The following is a 23,283-nucleotide window of genomic DNA, read 5'->3' on the forward strand; positions in this document are numbered from 1 at the left end:
TACTCTACATATCCATAGAATTATCACTTAACAAAAGCTTGGTCCATCTCATCAAAAGTTTATAATTTTATATACTTAATAATTGATAGTACGTATTTTTCTTTCTTTTTGTTTTAAATAAATTTTATTGTAAATATGTATAAAATCTATCTAATTTGTAAATTAGAATTTTAATTGTATCGAAAGACTTTCATTAATTAAAATATTTTATATTATAAATATGAGTAAGATTTATTCAATTCAATTTATATTAAACAAGAATTCTAATTGAAGTAGGAATATATTTGAGAATAAATATTTTTAGGATTGGCAGATATTGGACAGACAATTGAGGGAAAGGACAAGCAATGCATCAACATTTATTCGAAATTATTAAGCAACAGCCTAGAGACAAAGCAGCCTGAGGGAGAGAAAGAGAGAGTTGATATTAATTTATAATCACGTGGTATGTTATTGAGATATGAACATGGACCAACCCTTACCCTTCCAACAACAATGCATAGGCTCCCCAACAACATTTTTTGCTTTTAATTTCCTCTTTTGCTCACATTTATAAAGTTTCCCATTAAAAACAAATCAATAAAATTGAATTTTGAATATCAAAACTAATATACATAGACAAATTATTTCTATGACTAGATCAACAATATGTTTAAAAAAAATTAAAATCAATATCTATGCATGCAATTCAATCATAAATAATTAAAGGGTGAAATTTTTGTCATTATTTTTAATAAAAATATCTTGTTTTTAAAACTTGTTCAATATTTAAAATGTTTTACCTTTTTATCGATTTATATGTTGAGATTTTCAATTTTAATTTTTATTTAGTTCTTTTTATGTTCGGAAGAAATTTATAAATTTGGCTTAGGGTCTGTCTAATCCAACTAGATTTTGATTTATGATTTATATATGTTCGGATTCTTTCATAAGAAATGTTGTTAAAACTTCAAATAGAGCTATTGGTAGTACTTTAAATACAAGTTAAAATAGTGTTTGACAAAGTTAATGCAGAAATGCTATATTTTTTATAAATTAATTTGATTATGTATTTTATATTTATTAATTGAATTATTTGCATTAATTGTATCTATTTATTTGTTTACTTACTAACTATAAACATATAGTTGATTTGATCATATAATTAATATGTATTTATTTAATATTTTTAAATATTTATTTATATAATTATATAAACTTATTTATGATCATGCCAATTTGGTCATGGCAGTTGCGTTCTGGCCCTTTACTCAAATTGCTTTCATTGGTCTATTGGATAATGGCATTCACATGTGGGCAGCTCCCAATAAATACCTTTTTTTCGGGGGATGTTCCTGAATGAAGTATTTTTTTTTCTAATTTTTACTTTTTTATATTAAAATTTTGTTTTTATAATTTTTTTTATCTTTCATATTAAAAAGTATTAAACATCTGCATTCTACACTATCAAAACTTCAAATTTTAATATAAAATACATCAAAATTAAAATTTCAGTTTTAATTTTCGAAAAAGTTAAAAAAATTTAAAAGAAAGATAAAATGAGTAACTGAAAGAAAATAGAAGAATTAAAAAAATAAGAACGTTTATTTATTTTTTTTGTAAATGCCTAAAAGATTTAAATTACTTTGACTATGATTAGTTATGGCTAGTAACAGAAAGTAGGGTAATAGTTTTATTTATTCAATTTGTTGTTCTATGTTTTCTCTAAATTGTCTTTTTCTTTAAAATTTTTCACCAAATGAAGCCACTACAAACATAACCAAAGAAAAAAGGTACAATATCAATTAGCTCTTTTAAAAATTGGATTTGAGAGAAGGATGTTTGGGGGAATAAATGACTGCAAAATAATGAGGTTACCATGGGGGTAAGTGGGAAAAAGGTATTAGTTCATCCTAATAACGAAAATATTTACATACAAATTTTTTTCAATAGTGAAAAGTATTTAAAACAAAAGTAACAACGTGTATTTATAAATAAAATAAGTAATATTTATACGTTAATAGTCCTTTATTTAAATAAAAACTAATAAGATAAAGATAATGCTAAAAAATTTAATTTGAATGAATCATATTCAAATTAACTCTTAATTTTAATCTAATTTAATTTATATCTAAATCTAAATATATATATATATATATAATCAAATTTTGTGTCTGGCTTGTTAGGTTATTTGGTGTATGTGGGTCGCTTGGCTTGCTTAGGCTACTAACTATAGATTACTTGACTTGGTTTGAACTCTTGTATGTGACATAATAGACATTTACAAGTATATTTATAGCATGCCTTGTAAATATCCATTATATTAAGAGTATAACTAAAACCTCATGAAAAAAAAAACTTTATTAAAAAAAACTTAATAATAAAAACTTAGTGAAGAGAAAAGAGTAAATAATTCTTTTTAAGAATACATTTTGAAATACTGTCTTATTGAAAACTTTATAAAAAAACTTAGTGAAAAAAATCTTGATGAAAAAAAACATTTTAATCATACCAGAGCATGATTTCTTCTTTTTTTTAATCCTCTTTTGCTAGAGATGAGAGTATGATTGTTTTGAGATATAGGAAGAACTTACCACAAATGAACATATGTACCAACTTGAGACACTCATGATCGTTGAGCAATATATATGGCTTAAAATGATTATATTTTTGACAAGGAACACAAATTAATATTGCTTGTATCACAGTTGTGCTTTGGTGGTAGTCATTTCAGATGGAAGGAGTTGTCACAAGTACGGCTCTCGTTTAAGCAGAGATACAATCAAGTTCTTATCATGTTCTTGCGCAGCAATGAGGCAACATGTAGTCAACCTAGGTTCATAATTGCAAACAAATCGTAGCCATGAATTGGAAAGCAGTATTTAAGTAGGAAGAAAAGTGGTTGGGTTGCTCCGTTGTTTTCATCATATAATTAAGTAAGCAATCATGAACCATATGGTGCAAGTTGGGTGGATCAAGTTCAAGCTGTAGAGCCAGATGGTTTTAAGGAGTAGTGAGGGAGTGTATCCCACTACGTCATCATTTATCACATTCAGACCCCAGAAGGAAGCAATGAAGATAATTTTTCTCTTCCAAGACAAGTAGAGACACTAAAAAAGGAATATATCTCTCTGAAACAAACTCTTTCCCCCGTTTCCTAGTTCAAGTAGCTTCCACTCAAAAATAACTCGATGGCCATCCACAAGATTTGTCTCCATGTAAGTGGATAGAGATCCTTACAATAATTGTAACCCATATGTAAAAAGCATTAAATACAAAAGGGATATACAGTTGAAGAATGGTGCATTTAATTGAAACAAACTTTTGTTGGTAAAAGATGAACATCATTGGAAAAGGATGCATAGATCAGGAATGGGCAGAAGTGAAGCAAGTAGCAACCATACAGAAGGAGTGCAAGGGTTAAAGTAGTACTGGTCAGGTTGGCCAAGTATGCAAATATGTCACTCTTCTCATTGTTGAAGCAACTGCTTACTTGTTATTACTTCTTTTACTTGGGTTCTCCCTCCGTAAAGAAAAATGAACCATTATTATATTTGGATCTATATCCCAAGAAAACAATAATTTTGAAATTCTAAATGGTAAAATATAATTATAATTTAAAATACAAAATAAATAAATTTACTTTGATTAACTATGCTAAAAAGTGGAATTATAGTTAAGTCATTGTTAAGTTTTTTATCACTTCTTATATTGCCTTTTATTAGTACTTTGCTCTTGCATTTTAACAACTTGAGAAATTTAAAAAGTAAATAGTGTTATGAATATTTTGTAAATATCCATTTATGTTATCTATATCTAGATTTGATGTAAATCAGATTAAATTAGGATATAATTCATCTAATTTTTAAGTGTCATTCTCATATTGTAAAAAGGTTATTTGCCTATAAATAGGCCCCATTTAGTTCATTTATATACACACTTCAATAAGATTTCTTCTCTCCCCTAAATACTTTTTTTCTTCTTTTTAAGTATTCTTTCAAGTTATTTTTATTTGTTCTTATAAAGTTATTTTTTCATAATAGGTTATCAGTGCGATCCTCTAATCTCTCTCACCCTCAAGCTTCACAAAGTCGACGATCCTATAATCTCTCACCCTCACCCTCAAGCTTCACAAAGTTGACAATCCTATAATTTCTCACCCTCAAGCTTCACAAAGTCGAAGTTCAATTTTTCTTCAAGTAATCTTTATTTATTGTCATTTTATTATTTTGCCCAAATTTTATCAATTTTTAATAAATCAATTTTCAATTTTATATTTAGTGTTTTTCATCAGTCAATTAATTATTTTGCTTGCCAATTACGATATATTGTAATACTAACATTTACATTCTTCTTTTAAGTTATCACAATGTCAAATCTTACAAAGCTTGAATTTTTGGCTCTTGATATTACTAGCAAGAACTATCTATCTTGGATTCTAAATGCTGAAATCTATTTAGATGCTATGGGTCTTGGAGACACAATCAAAGAAGAAAATGAAGCATCCAATCAAGATAAGGCAAAAGCAATGATTTTCCTTCGCCACCATCTTCATGAAGGATTAAAAATTGAGTATCTCATAATAAAAGATCTCGTCGATCTTTAGAAAAGTCTAAAGGAAAGATATGACCACCAAAAAATAGTAATTCTACCAAAAGCTCGTTATAATTGGATGCATCTGTGATTGCAAGATTTTAAAACTGTAAGTAAGTATAATTTAGCATTATATAGAATTAGTTCCAAACTAAAATTGTGTGAAAAAAAAGTAACTGATGCTGATTTGTTAGAAAAAAATTCTTTACTTTTCACGCCTCAAATGTGCTCCAGCAGCAATATCATGAAAAAGGCTTTAAGAAATACTTTAAACTGATTTCATGTCTCCTGTGGCTGAGGAAAATAATGAGCTACTTATGAAAAATCATAAATCTCGCCCAACTGGTTCTGCTCCATTCCCTGAAGTGAATGCAACATCATTTAGAAATTTTGGTCATGGTCGTGGTCCTAATTGTGGTCATAATCGTGGACGTGGAAAAGGTCATCATAATTATCGCAATCGTGGTAGTTACACAAACTATTATTCTAATAATAAGAATACCCACTAGAAATGGATGAATAGTGAAGAGATACAAGAAAAGGACAAAGGTGGACAAAATAAAAGGAATATAGAAAATATTTGTTATCGATGTGGCATGAAAGGCCATTAGCCATGTACTTATCGTACACTAAACATCTTGTTGAACTTTATCATGCATCATTAAAAGATAAAGGAAAAAACATTGAAACAAATTTTGTTGAATATGATAGCCAAGTTGATATAACACACTTGGATATTGTTGATTTTTTTTCCTACCCTGAAAGACGAATTGATCATTTGATTGGCGATGGGAATCCTAATAGTGAAATTTCTTAAATTATTTATTGATGTGTTTTAGTACAACTTTATTAGGAACTTGACCTGTTTAGTATTATTCTATCAAGAAGTTAATATATCTATTAGGAAGATTTTTTTTTGTGTTTTAATAACAAAATTTATATTTAATGTTTTTTTATGTAAATTTCTTACCATATATAATTTTTATTTTCTTGAAGAAAATATGGATATTCAGGTGAGACCCAAGATCAATGATGAAGATATTTGTCTAATAGATAATGCTACAACGCACACTATATTTAAAGATAAGAAATATTTTTCCCACTTGAAAATGGAAGAAGCTAACACTACAAGAAATTCATGTTTTTTCGATGAAAAATTTCCAACGGGATATTTTTGTTGAAAATTTCTAACGGACTTCTAACGAAATTTCGACGGAATTTTTATGTGATTTTTTGTGACGAATTTTCAACGGAACAATTTCAATGAAAAAATTCCGTTGAAAATTTTTTTGACACAAAAAAAAATTATTGCCTCTAAACGTTCCAACGAAATTTTCGACGAATTTTTCAACAACAAAAAATTTGTTAAAAATCTGTTGGAAAGTAAGAACGTGAAGAAAAATTTAAAATTTAAAATTTAGTAAGTATTATTATTTTTTAAATTTTTTATTTAAAATATATTTAAAAAATTTTAAAATTTAATTAACTTTTTTTCCCTCATTTTCTGCTTCATTTTCTCTCTCTACCCAACGCCTCTCTCTCTTCTGTCTACTTTTTCTTTTTTTCTTTCTTTCTTTTTCTTCTTTTCTTCCTTCTTCTTTCCCTCGCCGATTCTTTCTCCTTTTCTCTCTTTTTCTTTTCTTCCCTTCTCCTTTCTTCTTCCGCCGTCGGCCTTTCCTCCTTTTCGTCGGCCCCTTTTTCTTCCGCCTTTTTTCTCCTTTTTTTCTTTTCTCCCTCTTTCTCCCTCTTTGGCGCCGATCGGCGATGTACCCAAGCCAAAAGAGCTCCCCCTCTATCTACGCTGGAACCTTCCTCCCAATCTCCCTCACCGATGCCACTCAAAATCCAGCTCTCCTCTTTTCTCCCTCACCGCCGGCGGCACTTTGTTTCTTTTTTTGTTATTTGTTTTTTTTTGGTGTGTGGTTCTTGGCTGTTAGAAAATTAGGATTTTTTTTTGTTGTACTATGTGGGTTTTTTTGTTTTGTGATTTTCTTTTTTTGCAAGAATTTTTTCCTCCGGTTTTTTTTTCCTAATAAATAAAAATTAATGACATATATAGCATCACTAATAAAACAGGTATTAATAACATAATTTTCGGGTTGGAAAGATCCAACGGAAATTGGAGCAACCGGAAATTTCGTTGGAATGGAAATTTTCGACGAAATTCTGTTTCAAAATAATTTCTAACGAAATTTTCATTAAAAATTTTCAACAGAATTATTACATGACAGTTAACTGTTTATGTATTTTTTCAACGAAATTTTTTGTTGAAAATTTTTTACGAATTTCTAACGAAAAGTATTACCGATGAGGCTTTTATTGATAGATTTTTTTACAAAAATTTTCGTTGAAAATCCATCGGAAATATGTATTTTCAACAGAATTTTAACTTTTTCCAACGAAAAATTTCATCGAAAAAAGTTTATTTTTTTGTAGTGTAATATCAATACAATATTTGATAGTATAATATTAATTGAAGGCTTCGAAAGAACAAGGTTTATAATAAAAGATGCATTACTTTTTACTAAGTCTTAAAAAAACGTATTAAGTTTTAAAGATATTCGTTTGAATGGATATCATATTGAGACAACGAATAATAGAGGTATTGAATATTTTTATATTACATCTATTATATCGGGTAAAAAGTATGTATTGAAAAAATTACCTACTTTGTCCTTTGGAATGTACTACGTAAAAATTAAAATAATTGAAACTTATGTTATAGTAAATCAAAAGTTTACTGATAATTTTAATGTTTGGCATTATCAGTTAGGTCATCCCGAATTAATAACATAATTTTAATGCTTGGCTCTCAAGGTAAATTAATTATAAAGTCATCACCAGCTAAAGTTGAGATTGAATACCTTGTATTTTTGAAACGTATTCAGGGTGATATATGTGAACCCATACATCTACCATGTGGACCATTAAGATATTTTATGATTTTAATTGATGCATCAATAAGATAGTCACATGTGTGCTTATTATCAACTCGTAATTTGACATTTGCAAGATTATTTGGACAAATAATTCATTTGCGAGCACATTTTTCTGACTATGCAATCAAGACAATTCATCTTGACAATGCTGGTGAATTTACGTCTCAAGCTTTTAATGAATATTGCATGTCAATTGGAATAAATGTTGAACAATCTGTTAGTCATGTTCATACACAAAATGCTCTAGCAGAATCATTTATCAAAGGCCTTAAATTGATTGCAAGGCCATTACTTATGAAATCCAAACTCTCAATTTCTTCTTGGGGACATGCCATTTTGCATGCAACAGCACTTGTATGCATCAGGCTAACGAGTTATCATAAATTGTCCCCTATACAATTAGTTTATGGTCAAGAACCAAATATTTTCCATCTAAGAATTTTTAGATGTGCGGCATATGTTCTAATTGTTCTACCACAATGCACAAAGATGGGTCCTCAAAAGAGGTTAGGAATATATGTTGAATATGAATCTCTATATATAATTAAATATCTTGAAACTTTAACAGGAGATTTATTCACTACAAGGTTTGCTGATTGTCATTTTGATGAAATAATTTTTCCAACATTAAAGGGAGAAAATAAGCAGCTAGAAAAGGAAATATCTTGGAATACATTATCATTATCTAGTCTTGATCCTTGCATAAATTAATGTGAACAAGAAGTTCAAATGATAATTCATTTGCATAATATAACAAATCAGTTGCCAAACGCATTTATTGACCTAAAACAAGTAACTAAATCTCATATTTCAGCTACAAATGCTCCAACCAGAATTAATGTAGGACAATCTACTATTGTTAATGAGTCTAAGACACGCCAGAAGCATGGAAGACTAATTGCTTCCAAAGATAAAAATCCTAAAAAAAGAAAAAGAGCAAATATTCAATATGGTCAAGAAGAGGAAACAAAAACTCCAGAAGAGACCCCTGACATAATTTTAGAAGAAATCAAGTACCTGAAATTAGTGAAAATGAAGATATCTCAATAAATTATGTCATGACGGGAAAAAGATGGAACAGAATTGAAATAAATGTCGACGATATTTTTGCATACAATGTAGCTCTCAACATTATGAAAGAAAATGAGGATCTTCAACCTACATCTGTTGAAGAATGTAGATATATAAATGATTGGCCAATATGGAAAGACGCAATCAAAGTGGAATTAAATTCACTAGCAAAACGTGAAGTTTTTGGACCTGTAATTCGTACACCAAATGGCGTAAAATCAGTGAGATATAAACGAGTATTTGTGCAAAAACAAAATGAGAAAGATGAGATATAAAGCACTATTGTCACACAAGGTTTTACCCAAAAATCTGGTATTGATTATCAAAAGACATATTCTCCTGTGGTAGATGGTGGTAGATGCAATTACATTTCGATATTTAATTAGTCTAGCAATACATGAAAAACTTGAAATGCATTTGATGGATGTAGTTATAGCCTATTTATATGGCTCACTTAATAATGATATCTATATGAAGATCCTTGAAGGATTTAAGTTGCTTGAAGCACAAAATTTAAATTCTCGATATATTTATTCAATTAAATTAAATAAATCTTTATATGGATTAAAACAATTTGAATGCATGTGGTATAATCACCTTAATGAATATTTGTCGAAAGAAAGCTATAAAAATGATTTTATATGCCCATGTGTTTTTATAAAAAGATTCAGATCTAAAGTTATGATAATTACTATTTATGTTGATGATCTAAACATTATTAGAACTCCTAAAGAGTTATCAAAAGTCGTGGATTACTTAAAAGAAAGAATTTGAAATGAAAGACCTTGGGAAAACAAAGTTTTATTTGGGACTTCAGATTGAACACTTGACAAATGAAATTTTTGTCCATCAATCTAATTACATAGCAAAGGTGTTAAAATGATTTTATATGAACAAAACACATCCATTGAGTTCACCAATGGTTGTAAGATCAATAGATGTGAAAAAAGACCCTTTCCGACCTCGTGAGGATAATGAAGAACTTCTTGATCCTGAAGTACCATATCTTAGTGCAATTGGAGCACTAAAGTATCTTGCTAGCAATATACGACCTGATATATCATTTGCTGTGAATTTATTAGCAAGATATAGTTCTTTTCCAACTCGAAGACATTGAAATGGAATTAAACATATATTTCGATATCTCTGAAGATCAATGGATATGGGCTTATACTATTCAAATGCATCAAAATCAGATTTAATCGGTTATGCTGATGCAGAATATTTATCAGATCCAAACAAAACTTGATCCCAGACAGGGTATGTATTCACATATAGAGGTACAGCTATTTCATAGCGTTTTATAAAACAAATTATAGTTGCTACTTCTTCTACTCATGTAGAAATTTTAGCAATTCATGAGGCAAGTCGTGAATGTGTCTAGTTAAGATCAGTAACTCAACATATTCATGAAACGTGTGGTTTGCCAACCAAGAAAAAAATTTCAACAACATTATATGAGGATAATACTGTCTGCATATCACAGTTAAAAAAAGGATACATTAAAGGTGATCGAACAAAACATATTTCGTCAAAATTCTTTTTCACTCATGATCTCCAAGAAAAGGGTGATATTAGTGTTCAATAAATTCGTTCAAGTGACAATCTAGCAGATTTGTTTACAAAAACCCTTCCTACTGCATCATTCGAAAAGTTGGTATAAAAGATCGGGGATGCGCCATTTTAAAGATCTTAACAATGCAATTGTCAGAGGGAGTAAAATACGCACTGTACTCTTTTTTCCTTCATCAAGTTTTTTCTCATTGGGTTTTTCTTGATAAGGTTTTTAATGAGGTAATATTTTATAAGCGTATTCTTGAAAAGGATTATGTACTCTTTTTCCTTCACTTGGATTTTTTCTCATGAAGTTTTTTCCTTGTAAGGTTTTAATAAAGTATATTCTTAATATAATAGATATTCAAAGGGGAGTGTTATGAATATTTTGTAAATATTCATTTATATTATCTATATTTAGATTTGATGTAAATCAGATTAGATTAGGATATAATCCTTCTAATTTTTAAGTGTTATCCTCATCTTATAAAAGGGTTATTTACCTATAAATAGACCCCTTTTAGTTCATTTGTATATACACTTCAATAAGATTTCTTCTTTCCCCTAAATACTTTCTTTCTTCTTTTTAAGTATTCTTTCAAATTATTTTTATTTGTTCTTATAAAATATTTTTTCATAACAAATAGCAAATATAAGTGAATAACAATCACACAAAATAAAATATTTATATTTGGTTGCAAGAGAATAATTCCAATCCTTTTGTATAATTCAAAATTAAATAAAATTCTACATATACACCCCCCCCTCTTAAAATTTTGAATTTACATAATTTAATAATGATGCTTTTAGTATCAAAAGATGAAAAAATAATAATGGAAAGTAATTTTGGATTGTAAAAAAGAAAGATTAATTTGTACCAAAAAAGGATATAGAAACTGGAACAAGAGTTTAATGTATATATCTAAAACTTTGAAAGGTCCTAAAATAAAAAGATAAAAACTTAATTTAAAATTGAAGAAGTGGCAGCTACAATAGAAAGCAGCACAATTGTGTTTTTGGAAAAGACTTGGAAAGAGCAGAAACTTATGGAAAGGGAGATGAGAAAATAGCATGAGTTAATTAATTAATGATAGTTTTGCAGATCCACAAAATGCATGGCCAGCAGAGATAGGTACGTGGCCCATTTGAGGAAACATCAGCGTGGATTAATGCTTCACAGCCATTTCCTTTCAAGTCATCCTCCCTGGCAGCAGTGCGAGAAGGATGGTGCGCACGACCCACGTTCAACGCCAGAACTTTCTATTTTGGTTTTAGGACATATTCTAAACTTGAGTCACAATTTCTATATTTATATATATGTGCATGGATGTATGTATATGATGTTTGGCATTAGGCGTGATCCTCATCCAAAGTCAGCTTTTGTGATAAAAAGACAAGGAGGAGGAGGTGTCTGCCACATTTGGCAGCCAAATGCAGGATAGGCGATTGGTTTTGCCGTTTCGAGACTATGGTTTAGGAGCGTTGTCAGAACAATTACTCACTCTTGGGCTAGCTAGAAAATGAACCCAAACATTTGAATTCCTGAGCCTTAGTTTCCCGATTGGATTCAGGGATAGGAAGCGAAAGCTGTGCTGCCAGCCCAAACCAGCCCAGCCCAATCTTACAATCCGTCAACCAGCTTTGATCCACACAAACAAAAAACCGCGGAAACCGAAAAACACAAGTGTCTCAACTCGACTCATCCAGCCTCTATTGCCACTTGTTGCAATTTTGCTCAAATTTGCTTCATTATTAAGGCATATGAAATTAATGTAAATGAGGCTTTATCTCAATAAAAAAAAATCTTGATATCTTGAAATAGTCTTAAATTCAAATCTTATTAAATATGAATCTCATTTATTAATTTTTTATATTATTAGAAGAATAGAATTTGAACCCAACTCATGGAATTAATTAAAGAAGACATAACCTTTTTTTTTTTGGATCGAATAACTAAATACCTACTAGATGCACCATGCATGTTAAAAATTAGTTAATTATAATTTTTATTAGTACATGCAAATTAGTTGTTTGCATGTGTAATGCAAACTAATTAATCCAAGTGGGGTTTTATTTGTTTTTTTTTAATTTATATATATATATATAGAAAATGATGGTCTCTCATTTCATAAAAAATTAATGGCCCTCCTTTTTTTAGGATTGGAATATGAAACTTTGATTCAGCTGCTGGGATATAAGTTGAAAGAGAGATCCTACTTGCATTTGAGAAGAGTCCTTCGGAGCTCAAAAAGGGCTGGTATTCAACGGAAGCTGCTGGTCCCATGTCAACAAATTTGCAATCAAAGGTTTTACCCTTAACCGACACACAGAAAAGCCCTTTAACCTTGTGAAAGTAAACTTAATTACCTTCCCAAGAATCATTACGGTGACCTTGACCACTGCATTTCCCTCTGTTCCCTGTAAACTCAGGAACAAGGCAAAGACCGCGTCATACCCTTAATACCACTGCTGACCTCCGCTTGACTATTTGCAGGAACCCTATAATTGGATGACAACCAGGTATCTATTTTGTAAAGACTTCAGTTTTTTATAATATTAGCATCATATATATTAATTAAATGGATTAAATAAAAATACATTATATATATTTATATTTTGTTGTTGAGAATGATCAAACTAATTAAAAGCTTATTGTATAGAAGTTGTACGTAGTTATGCATGCTTATCAATTGGATTATGTTTGGATCACTTTAATACCAAAAGAATGAACTGTTTGGGTTTGTGATCGGGTGCTTACATAGCTAAACAAAGATGCCATATTGAAAGAATTGAGGAGGTTGAACTTAAAAGAGAAACGTTCAACTCAAGTACTCCATGGCCCCCGAACGCTTATTTTCAACATTTAAAGTGGCTTTCGTGCCTTTGGAACCGACCACAAAAGTAGAAGTTTTACCTTTGAAAAGGAAAACTAATCTCACTAGCTATGGCCTATGGTCTACATCTCATTAAGGCAAAGCCATTAAAAGGTTAAAGTTTTAAAAGTTACTTTGAAGTTTGAAGTTTGAAGTTGAAAACCACGTTACTTAAATCCCAAAAGGGCATTGGAGATTCATTCATCCAAAGCCTGAGTTCCCTTGACCAATCAATTGGAAGTCTATGACAAATGATGCAGCCTAACATCGAAACAGAGGGTTCCAATGCAGTGTCTTGGTCAAAACAAGAGTGTGACGTGAATTAGTATGAAGAAGCGATATAGAAATAATTTGAATAACCCATATAATATAACTGTAGCCCTTCAAATTTATGTTGTTTTTAAAACACATTTTCATTATTTAGATGGTTTGCTTCATAAATTGGTTTGTATACCACAAATCATATACACTTTGATTGCTGGACAGGGTTGGAACGACATTCAAAAGCATTTAGACAAAATCCATGCATGGAAATGAAGCCATGCAATCAGCATAGCACCTGCCCACAGCTTCTTTTGTTTTGGGTTTGTGGGCCGAGTTGGTGCGGCTACGGTGGCTGTTTAGTCTCTTTTTTTTTTTCTTTTTCAAATATATTTTTCTTATTCGGATTTGAAATTTTTTATATTATTTCCGGGTATTTAACTCAAACCCAATAATTGATTCTTATTTTAAAAAATAAAACAGGGTTCTGGTGCCCTTTCTCAAATTAGAAAAGAAAAGCAAGAAAAAAAAACCTCTCTTCAACCACTCATAATGGCATGAGCTGTAATTTAATAGAAATGCATGGGCTTTCATTGTGCTGCAAAGTTGGTACAACAGGTACTTAAGAATGACCTCATGCCTATTAATTTTGTACAAGGGTACTATTGATAGGTTCCATAGTGATTCGGGATTGAGATATCATCGAAAGGAATAGTGAGGTACTATCTTCACCGGAGAATTTCAAACTAAATAAAAAAAAAGGAAAAATTTATGATTAATTATTATTTACAGGTTTAAAATCTCTTCTGATATTAATTTTTTAATTAATAGATTAAAATATCTATTAATCACATTTTAAAGAGAGCAACCTTCACTTTATTATTTTGTAAACAAAAGAAGGGGGACAGCCCACAGCCCTTGACATGCAAGAAGAGAAGGTGATGGGGATGGGTATAGGAAAAAGTGAAAATGTGAAGCGGGACCTTACTGTTTTGTTAAGAAGGAAGGGTAAGGGCCACCCTATAAGCTGTTTTCTTTCCCTGTTCTCTTATAGACATACGGGGGAGACCATATTGCTTGGGGCAGGGTGGCCATAGAGATTAAAATTGCAAAGAGCCCAAGGCCATGAGCTAAATGACAAAAAGTCCATTTGTTCCTTAGTGTGGAGGCCTCCTTTTGAGTCACAGTCACGGAAAATATTGCCAACAAGTAGCCTTCCAGTAGCCGACAATTGGAATAATTTGTAGTCCAATTTATTTGCGTTGTGGAAACCAAGTTCCATTTTTCGCTGCTCCACCCACCTGTTGATTGATGCTATAGCATTGTATATAGATCCATCAATAACAAACCAATTCCAACTTTACCTCTTCGTGCATTTTTGGCTGATTCAACTCAATGATGACAATGAGTTAAAACGAGAAAGCAAGCTCACATATATATTGAATTCTATTCTACATTGCTAAAGTGAAGGTATGATATCAAAACACCATTTAGTTTATTATGTCCATCTTAAGGTTAATTAGTAATTAATATCACATAAAAAAATTAACTTAGGATATTGAAGCAGCCTAGTCACCCTCGAGATATATGGGTGTGAAAACACTATATATTTTATCTTTAAAAAAGTTACATGCTTTTTATCCACTTTGCTGTACAGTCCTCACTCAAAGTTGGTACATTACTATGCACATGGATTATTGCCCTCCTGGTTGAAGAGCAAAATTATTGCAACCTTACAATTTTTTCTTTCTATTTAGGTCCAGCTCCAACTCCAACTAAAATGTCGATGATATCAAGGTTACCTAAATTAACCGGAGGCTGTCTTTCATCATACTACTATTTTTTTTATTTTTTGTTTTTTTACATTTTCAGCGTCCTCCTGTCACTTATCATTTCCCACCGTTTCTTTCAATTGTATCTGCATTAGTACGTAAGACCTTGGAAGATCACAACTAACATTGTATCCCCTTAAATCATGATGATAAAACTTTTTATTATTATTAACCTTTTTGGCGGGAGAGGTTTAATTATTGTTCATAAACCTATTGGAGGCCAAAGATGAAATTTAAGAAAATGGTATTCGTAATTTTCGAACATTTTGTCTCGTTATCATATGACAGCTACCTTTTCTTCTTTCTTATTTTTTTTTCCTTTTGTGTTTATTGATATTTGTAAATAAATAAATTACGCACAACTACGTTAAAATTGAAAGGTAATCTTCCAAGTAACTTCCTCCTCCTGTTGCCCTTTAACAATATATTACTTGGAAGAATTCTTTCTCTGTTCAAATACTTTAACCCTAAGAAATGCCTCTTACACCAAGATATAATGTTATGGAATTATATATATATATATATATATATCGATGGAGTCAGCTCTTTCTTCCAAATACCATAAAATCAACAGCGTTAATTGAATTAATTTTTATATTGATGAGAAACTTCATAGGAAAAAAAGCAAAAGCCAGGAGGATGAGCACGTGCTAAGGGAGAAGGACGGAAGGAAGGACGGAAGGCGGTAGCTTTCCGTGGTAATTATATAGAGAACAGTGGATCCCATGAATTACCACTCTTCACGGAAGCAACAGTATTACCATTATTATCTTTAGGTAACACAAATGATTTCGATTTAACCACTTGAGCCCACTAATCCCTACATCTTGAAAGCTTCACGCTAACACCTTTTTCCCATTTTCAAATTAATTCCTCATTTTCCTTGACCGTGAATTATCGTACCTTGTTTCATCCCCACATTAACTACTGTCCTTATGTAATTATTTCCATACAAGAATAAAATAGCCTTAATTTCCCTGTAAGATTCTTCGTAGAATTATTACTAAGAAATGCAACAATTTCTTTCCTGCCAAGAAAAGGCCTTTTCTTTTCTTTCCGAAGCAATCCTCACGGCGGAGCGTCCATACACGCGCTATGAACGTCTCGTATAAAAAGGTAGTAAATAAAAAAATTACTCATCAAAAAGGTATAATAACCTTATAAACAATTGTATAATACTGCAATTTATAATGGCTTTATACCACTGATCTCCGCCATTTTCAGGTTTCTAGTGTTATTTTATGTACACTACAGAATGAAAACTAAAAAGAAAGAAAAGAGTTTTATCTAACTGAACCTTACACGTGCATCCAAACTCTCACACGTGCGTTAGTACTCCGTGAAAGAAACATTCCGTCTATGATCCGATGAAGGTGACGGTAACGGTGACGGTGGCATAGACGATGGAGCCTTCAAACTCTGGAAATATTCCCTTATGTCCATTTGTCCGGGCGTTACTTTCTCCGTCAAGTCGCAGTCGTCTCTTGACGGAATAAATGGCGGTCGTAACACTTCACTTAAGAGGTCCCACCTGACCCCTTTAAAGAACGCGTGCTCCTTGATCTCGCGTGCTCCTCTGTGATACCCGAGTCTCTTCATCGGATCCTTTTGTAGTAACCGTCCGATCAAATCCGTCAAAGCGTTTCGTTGTCCCATGAACTCCGGCTTTTTGGCCAAAACGTTTCGAAACGTCTCTTTCCGATTCCTCCCTTTGAAGGGTGTCGTCCCGTAGAGCATCTCGTAGGTTAGAATTCCGAGAGCCCACCAATCGACGGCGAATTCATGTCCATCTCCACGTACTACTTCAGGTGACACGTATTCCTCGGTGCCCACGAACGAGTTGGAACGTTCCCCGTTTGAGAAACTCAGCTTCCGTCGACTCACTGGGCTGACTCGGGCCGATTTCGCTTTCTTCAAAGCTTTGTTATACTTGTTATCAGGTACAACGGGGATCCAACGAATAAAGTTTCGTCGATATTTACGTCGGACCGGAATTTCAGACAAAGAATTCTGATCCTTGGTCTCGTCAGTTAAAATATCTGATAGTTGCCTCCTTTTTAAGTTGCGTGAAAGGTCGAAATCCGTTAAAGTTGCGTGACCTGACTGTTGAATGAGGATATTTTCAGGCTTGAGATCTCGGTAAACGATACCCAGGGAATGCAGGTGCTCGAGAGCGCAGAGGATCTCAGCCAAGTAAAACCGGATAACAGCAGCGGAGAAGACGCGATCATTTTGACGGTAACGGAGGACGTTGAGGTCGGAGCCAGGGCAGTAAGGGATAGCCCAAGCAAGGAACTCGGGGGTTTCGAGACTACCTAAAAGACGAGGAAGAAATGGGTGGTGAAGAGCTGGGTCGGGAGTAGAAAGCCTGGTCAAAACCTCAATTTCCCAACGGGCTCGACGATCAGCGTCATGTTTGGATCTTTGGATGACCTTGAGGGCAAAAGGGAAACGAGCGGTAGGGTCGGCGACTGTGTCGTGGACGAGAAAGACAGTTCCCATGGCTCCTTTGCCAAGGATTTTGATAGCTTTGAGGTTGTCTAAATCTAACTCAGGCGGAAATGGTGGTGAAAATGAAGGATTCTCCATGTGAGAGAGAGAGGGGGGGAGAGAGAAAGAGAAGAAAGAAGAGAGAAGAAGAAAAAGAACGAGAATGTTGGGGGAGAGAAAGATGGTTTTGATGGTTGGGGTTTGGTTTATATAGTTTGTTTTTGGTTTGTAGTAGTCTATCTATATTTCTTTTGGGGTTGGGGGTTGAGGTGAGGTTCTCTCGGTGTGTGTGGAGTGGTACAGGGGTTTTGGCTCCTACGTGGGGTGGATTGAAATACTCCATCCCATTCAAACCTCTCTTCATTTCGCCTTGTTTACCCAAAACAAGAAAATCACAACTTTTTCTCAAAAAGCAAACCCAAAGTTTTGACTCATTACATCAAGTTGCTCCATATTTTCAGTACATCGCATTTGCATTTTTATCTATTATATTATTGTGACGCTTAGACCTAACATTCTCATTAAACTCACTTTATCACCTTTTTTATTTTTTATTAATAGCAAATTCTCGTCATGTTCAATTCTTTAGAAAACATAGTATCTATATATATATATATATATATAACAATTTATTAGAATAAATTAAAGAGAATTTTGACGTATTATTTTAAAAACTCTTTAATTATCTAAATAAATGTAAATAAATTTTTATTTTTTTATTTTTATTTTGAATCTAATAAATTTATGATTAATAATTAATTAATTATTATTAATCAAAATACCACTTATCATTTTGTGTCACGTGATATTAACACTACATATTAACATGTCATATTAAATTATAATACGACATGTTGAAGTGGCATAATAACATGTGGTATTTTTTACTCTTTACATGAATGTAAAGTTAATATAAATATAAAATGATAAGTGATATTTAAATTAATAACAATTAGTCAATTATTTATCTTAAAAAACTATTTGATCTAAAATAAAAAATATAATATAAGAACTTGATTGAATCTAATAAAAAGATAAAGAATTATTTAAAATTTTAAAATAATTCAAAGATTTTTTTCAAGTATGCATTATGCATAATTTTTTTAAAAAAATTTAATATAAAATACACTAAAACAAACAAGAGGAAACAAAGAAAGTATTATATATTCTCTACAGTAATGGTGTTATTTTTTAAATTCACAAAGGAATTTATAGAATTGCACTGTATCTCATATATATATATATATATATGCCTTAGCAAGTATTGCCCCGGAGACAACATATATCCCCGCAATAGTGACTTTTAAAAGGACCTAATGTCCTTCACGAGTGTGCTTTATGCCATCGTGCATTGCGGTAGCCACCATTATTATTTTAATTATGAGAGTAGAATAATTTTTCTCAAAAAAAAAATTGTAATTGGCACCCAAATGGAAGGAGGTCTTAAGTGTAATGAGTTGGTTAAAGTGGATAGCCGTTTTTTTTATTTATTTTTTCTTGTAAATAGAAAGCAAATTAGCAAAGAAAAAGCGGGCACACGTGTTTGGAGTAAAGAAAAGATGCATGGAGCCAAGCGAAAGACAAAAATGGATTGGTTCTGTACGATTTTCACATGGGGACTGCCCATAATCTAAGGGCAAAATATGATCGTGCACCTTGATGAATTTAGGTTATGCTGTTGGAATGTTGTCACCTTCCAAATCCCTATCTATTTTTCTATCACAATATTAATTTTTTAAATATAAAACGTCAGATAAATAGATTATTTAGGTTATTAAATTACGGTAAAATGTATTACATCTTATAAGATTCCAGCATTCCAAATTAATAAAAAACAAAGATTTACTCTTAAAATTCATATTTAAAATTATATATTTTCAAAATTTATGAGCTTATTAATTGAACCAACCGTTTATTAGATACAATAACATTAAGTTTTGAAGATAGGTTTCACTTTATCTAGTAGTTTTTTTAAAGTCAAATAATCTAATTGTGTTAAGTATTTTTATTTTTTTTTAAAGATACCCTTTCAATTATTGAAGCTAGCATGTGTGTTGCACTTTGTTAAAACAATATAAAATTGAAATTTGATCAATTAAGCTTAGAAGAGGTCACAAAATTTTGGGGATGTGTCTCCTGTCGTACTTGGTTAATATTTCTTTATGGCCAAAATGTCAGAGTAAGGGGTTTGATTAAAAAGAATGAGGGCCATCAACTGTCGCCTTCAGTCACCTCTCTCTATATATGGACGGGGTAAGAACAATTCGAGCGCAAGAAATAAAGGGGATAAATTAAATTAGAATACTTGTATATAATAATGATTAAGACCTTCAGTTGATTCCTCTATGTTTTGTATTTTGTGACAAATGATAAGAGAGCATAGTATATGAGAGTATTAATGGAATCCAGGCAAACCTTAAATTAAGATTTTCAATATAAATGATTAATTTGTTAGGAACTGTTAAGAACAGCCAATGTATATACATATATCTTGTTATTTAAAAAGTTGGATTCGCCTTTTATCTCAAATCTTTATATATATATATATATATATATATATGATAGAGAAATTATTTTTTAATGTCAATGAAGACCCATGATATAAGGGTCTACCCAACATATTTAATTAGTTTCTAAATTCATCAAAGCTTAGAACAAACTAACAAAAGAAAAAATTCTATAAAGTTTTGGTCGTTGGGAAAAAGTAACGTGGATGGCTTCAAATATAATGCTATAGTTTAAATGTTTGTAATTTGTATAAAATTGCATAGATATAAAAGTGTCAAACAAGCACCTTTGAAATGTTGATTATTGAGGCATTATACAAGAGTATAATAATGGCATAATGCCTTGAAAATTTAGGTGGAACTGTAGATTAATGGATTTGATTTCTATACTCTTGCTTAAAGTGTCAGATAACCTATTTAACTTACAATCATTTTACCAAAAATCTGAAAAAAAAAAAATTGAGATCGTTTAAGATGAAGGTTGTAAGAATTTTTGAGCCTTTTGACAGGAGAGAAAAGAGAGGCGTTGGAGAAAGAAGAGCAATCCAAATCAGGTCCTGATTTGTTTGATCATTCTTCTTTGAAAAAGTATTAAATACAGCATTTATCGTCCTGACATGTGTTGCAGGCAGAATGATTATGGCTTTTTTAATACATGAATTTAAAATACAAATTTGCTTTGCAGATCTATTGCCTGACATAATTATGACTACAAAGTGGGAATTAAACTGTCACCAAAGTTTGGTATTTGTAAGGTGAAGTTTGTTACAAATCTCTTTGGGTATTAGATCATGAAATCCCTTTTGTTTTTTAAAACATTTTTAGTGATTCTGATTCAGCCTGTTAGGTGGTACTGGTGGATCAAACCCACCCTTTGTAGCATCACCTACCAAATTCTATACAAACGAAAATACATTGATGCTTCAACTCATCTTCTAATTGTTTCTCTCCATCCAGGCAACCCAAACGAAAAAACATAAAGGACTTTAATTTATGATTTTTCTTTCTTAATTCCTTTGCGGGTTATCCTAATTAATGTCTTTTATATTGCTCAAATTTGAGATTGGATCTCCAATTTTGGGCAACATGGTGGGGAGGCTCTTCACCAAAAAAATGTCCCAATTAATGTTATCCCTTCACCAAAATACTTCAAATAAGAAAAGCTGCGATAGAAAGTTCCATAACTTTATAATTAACAAAATCTGTCTTCTTTTCGATGGCTTTGTTTCTTAGTGATAATGGGGAGCAAAGAGCTTTTTTTTTTTTTGGAGATCGATGTTGTCTATTCTATTTTCATGTCTAATTATCTCAAGTTTATGAGATTACAATGATTGTACCTGTTTATTGATATTAATAGATTTTATTTTTGATTCAAAAAAAGAGGGAAATGTCTCAAGATATCGGGGTAATTGTTAGAATTGGTTGTGAGTTTTCAATTTTCAAATCTTATAGAATCTTAGAAAGAGAAGGATGGCATTTATAAGATGAATAAGAGCTATCTTTTTTGTGAGTTTAATGAGCTTTCACACGTGCCAAAATCAATATATATATATATATATATATATATATATTACGAAGATGTCAGACATTTTTCGGCCCTTTAGTTATTTAGGTCCAACAACATATATAGATGACAATATATACATTTGAAAATGACAAGAAAAACTAAGATTTGCTCAATCACATGATGCATTGAGTGTTTGATTGCTACAATTCACTAGCATAGAGTAAAAACCTGTGGTCCAACAAATTGCATCTCTTGTCGATTGACTCAAATGGCAACCTCAATTATCAAGAGCCATTCAGACAGTGGGTCTATTTATTTATGATATGTCAAACTGCAAATTTCCTTTCCATCATTTTAGCCTTCAAATTTGATTTTTGTTACATTTACATTATAATATTTTATTTTTTCTATCTCCCTAAACCCTAAAAACATAAATAAATTGTATCTGACTTTTACTTTTCCAAAACAAAAATTGTATCTGATTTTTTCTTGAAAAATCTTATCAATGCATGTCCCAACGTTCTGTGTTGTAAAATCATCCGTGTGCGAGGTTTCATCCTACAACATGAATATTAGTGGTAGGTTGTTTGAATATTCCGAAGATTACATAATTTAAGTAAAGTTATGCAATTAGTCGATGTAGTATGTCAAAGTAGTGGATTTAATTATTGTATAATAATTTGTAAAATTTGAGTTTCTATACTTTTAAAAATTAATAATATCAATATAATTATTAATAATATGAAGTATATTTTATTGTTTATGTCGATATGGTATTTGCTTGTATTAACGTGGCATTGAATTTGATGATGTGTTATCCAAAAATGATATAATGATTATTGTTCAAGAATATAATTATCATATTGTTCTTGGATACCATATCATCAAATTCAATATCACGCCATCAGATTCAATATCACGTTATCATATTTATTTTCATATCAATACAATTAAATATTATATTGGTATAGATAAAGAAAAATTTTCACATTATTAATGATTGGATTGATATTATTAATGTCGAAAACTACAAAAAGTTAATTTTATGAATTATTATATAAAGATTTTATCATTTGACCTTATGGTCAAATTTAGGGATGAAGCTATCCTACTTTTGTTAGCAAGTTGAAAACAGAAGAATAAGAGTTAAAAATTTTAAAAACTAATATGTTAAATTTAACGAATAGTTAAAAAATTGATAACAAAAATAATTTTATATAACATGAAAATCAAGTAAAGAAATATTTATAATAGTATTTTAGGAAAATTGTGCTCAACCATGTTTCTTGAATTTAAATTCATCAACCGTTAATTATGTACAGAAAAATATTAATTTCTTTAGGATTGAATCTTGGACGTTTTGATTAACGTTGCTTTGGTTCAAGAGTGGAGGCATTAAGAGTTGGTGGCATAAGTATATGAGAATCATTTGAAAAATTTGTATATATTTTTTAAAGAATTTGTCAATTATTTTTAATTTACTCAAACTTTAATCAAACTTTAAAAAAAAAATTAATACAATCAACATTTAGTATTTTTATTTTATTTTTATTTAAATTTATAGTATTAAATATAAAATTATAATGTACAAAATATATATAGTTAAATACGACATACATGATTAATAATTTTTTTATATAATTAAAATTATTTAAAAATTATGTATTCAAGATAATT

General features: G+C 30.8%; 1 protein-coding gene across 1 annotated transcript; it reads right to left on the reverse strand.

The window, feature by feature from the left end:
* Positions 1-16,255: 16,255 nt before the first annotated feature.
* On the reverse strand, positions 16,256-17,809 carry UCNL (AGC (cAMP-dependent, cGMP-dependent and protein kinase C) kinase family protein). The gene has a single exon (XM_021422768.2). It carries the CDS (start codon positions 17,689-17,691, stop codon positions 16,432-16,434), a length of 1,260 nt encoding a protein of 419 aa, XP_021278443.1. The 5' UTR covers positions 17,692-17,809; the 3' UTR covers positions 16,256-16,431.
* Between the last annotated feature and the right edge of the window lie 5,474 nt (positions 17,810-23,283).

The sequence above is a fragment of the Theobroma umbraticum genome, unplaced genomic scaffold, assembly GCF_002168275.2.
Source record: "Theobroma umbraticum cultivar Fairchild unplaced genomic scaffold, ASM216827v3 scaffold_95.0, whole genome shotgun sequence".
NCBI classification, from domain to species: domain Eukaryota; kingdom Viridiplantae; phylum Streptophyta; class Magnoliopsida; order Malvales; family Malvaceae; genus Theobroma; species Theobroma umbraticum.

Coding starts and splice junctions, on each gene's coding strand:
- UCNL (XM_021422768.2), bottom strand. CDS start 17,691: ATGGAGAATCCTTCATTTTCACCACCATTTCCGCCTGAGTTAGATTTA.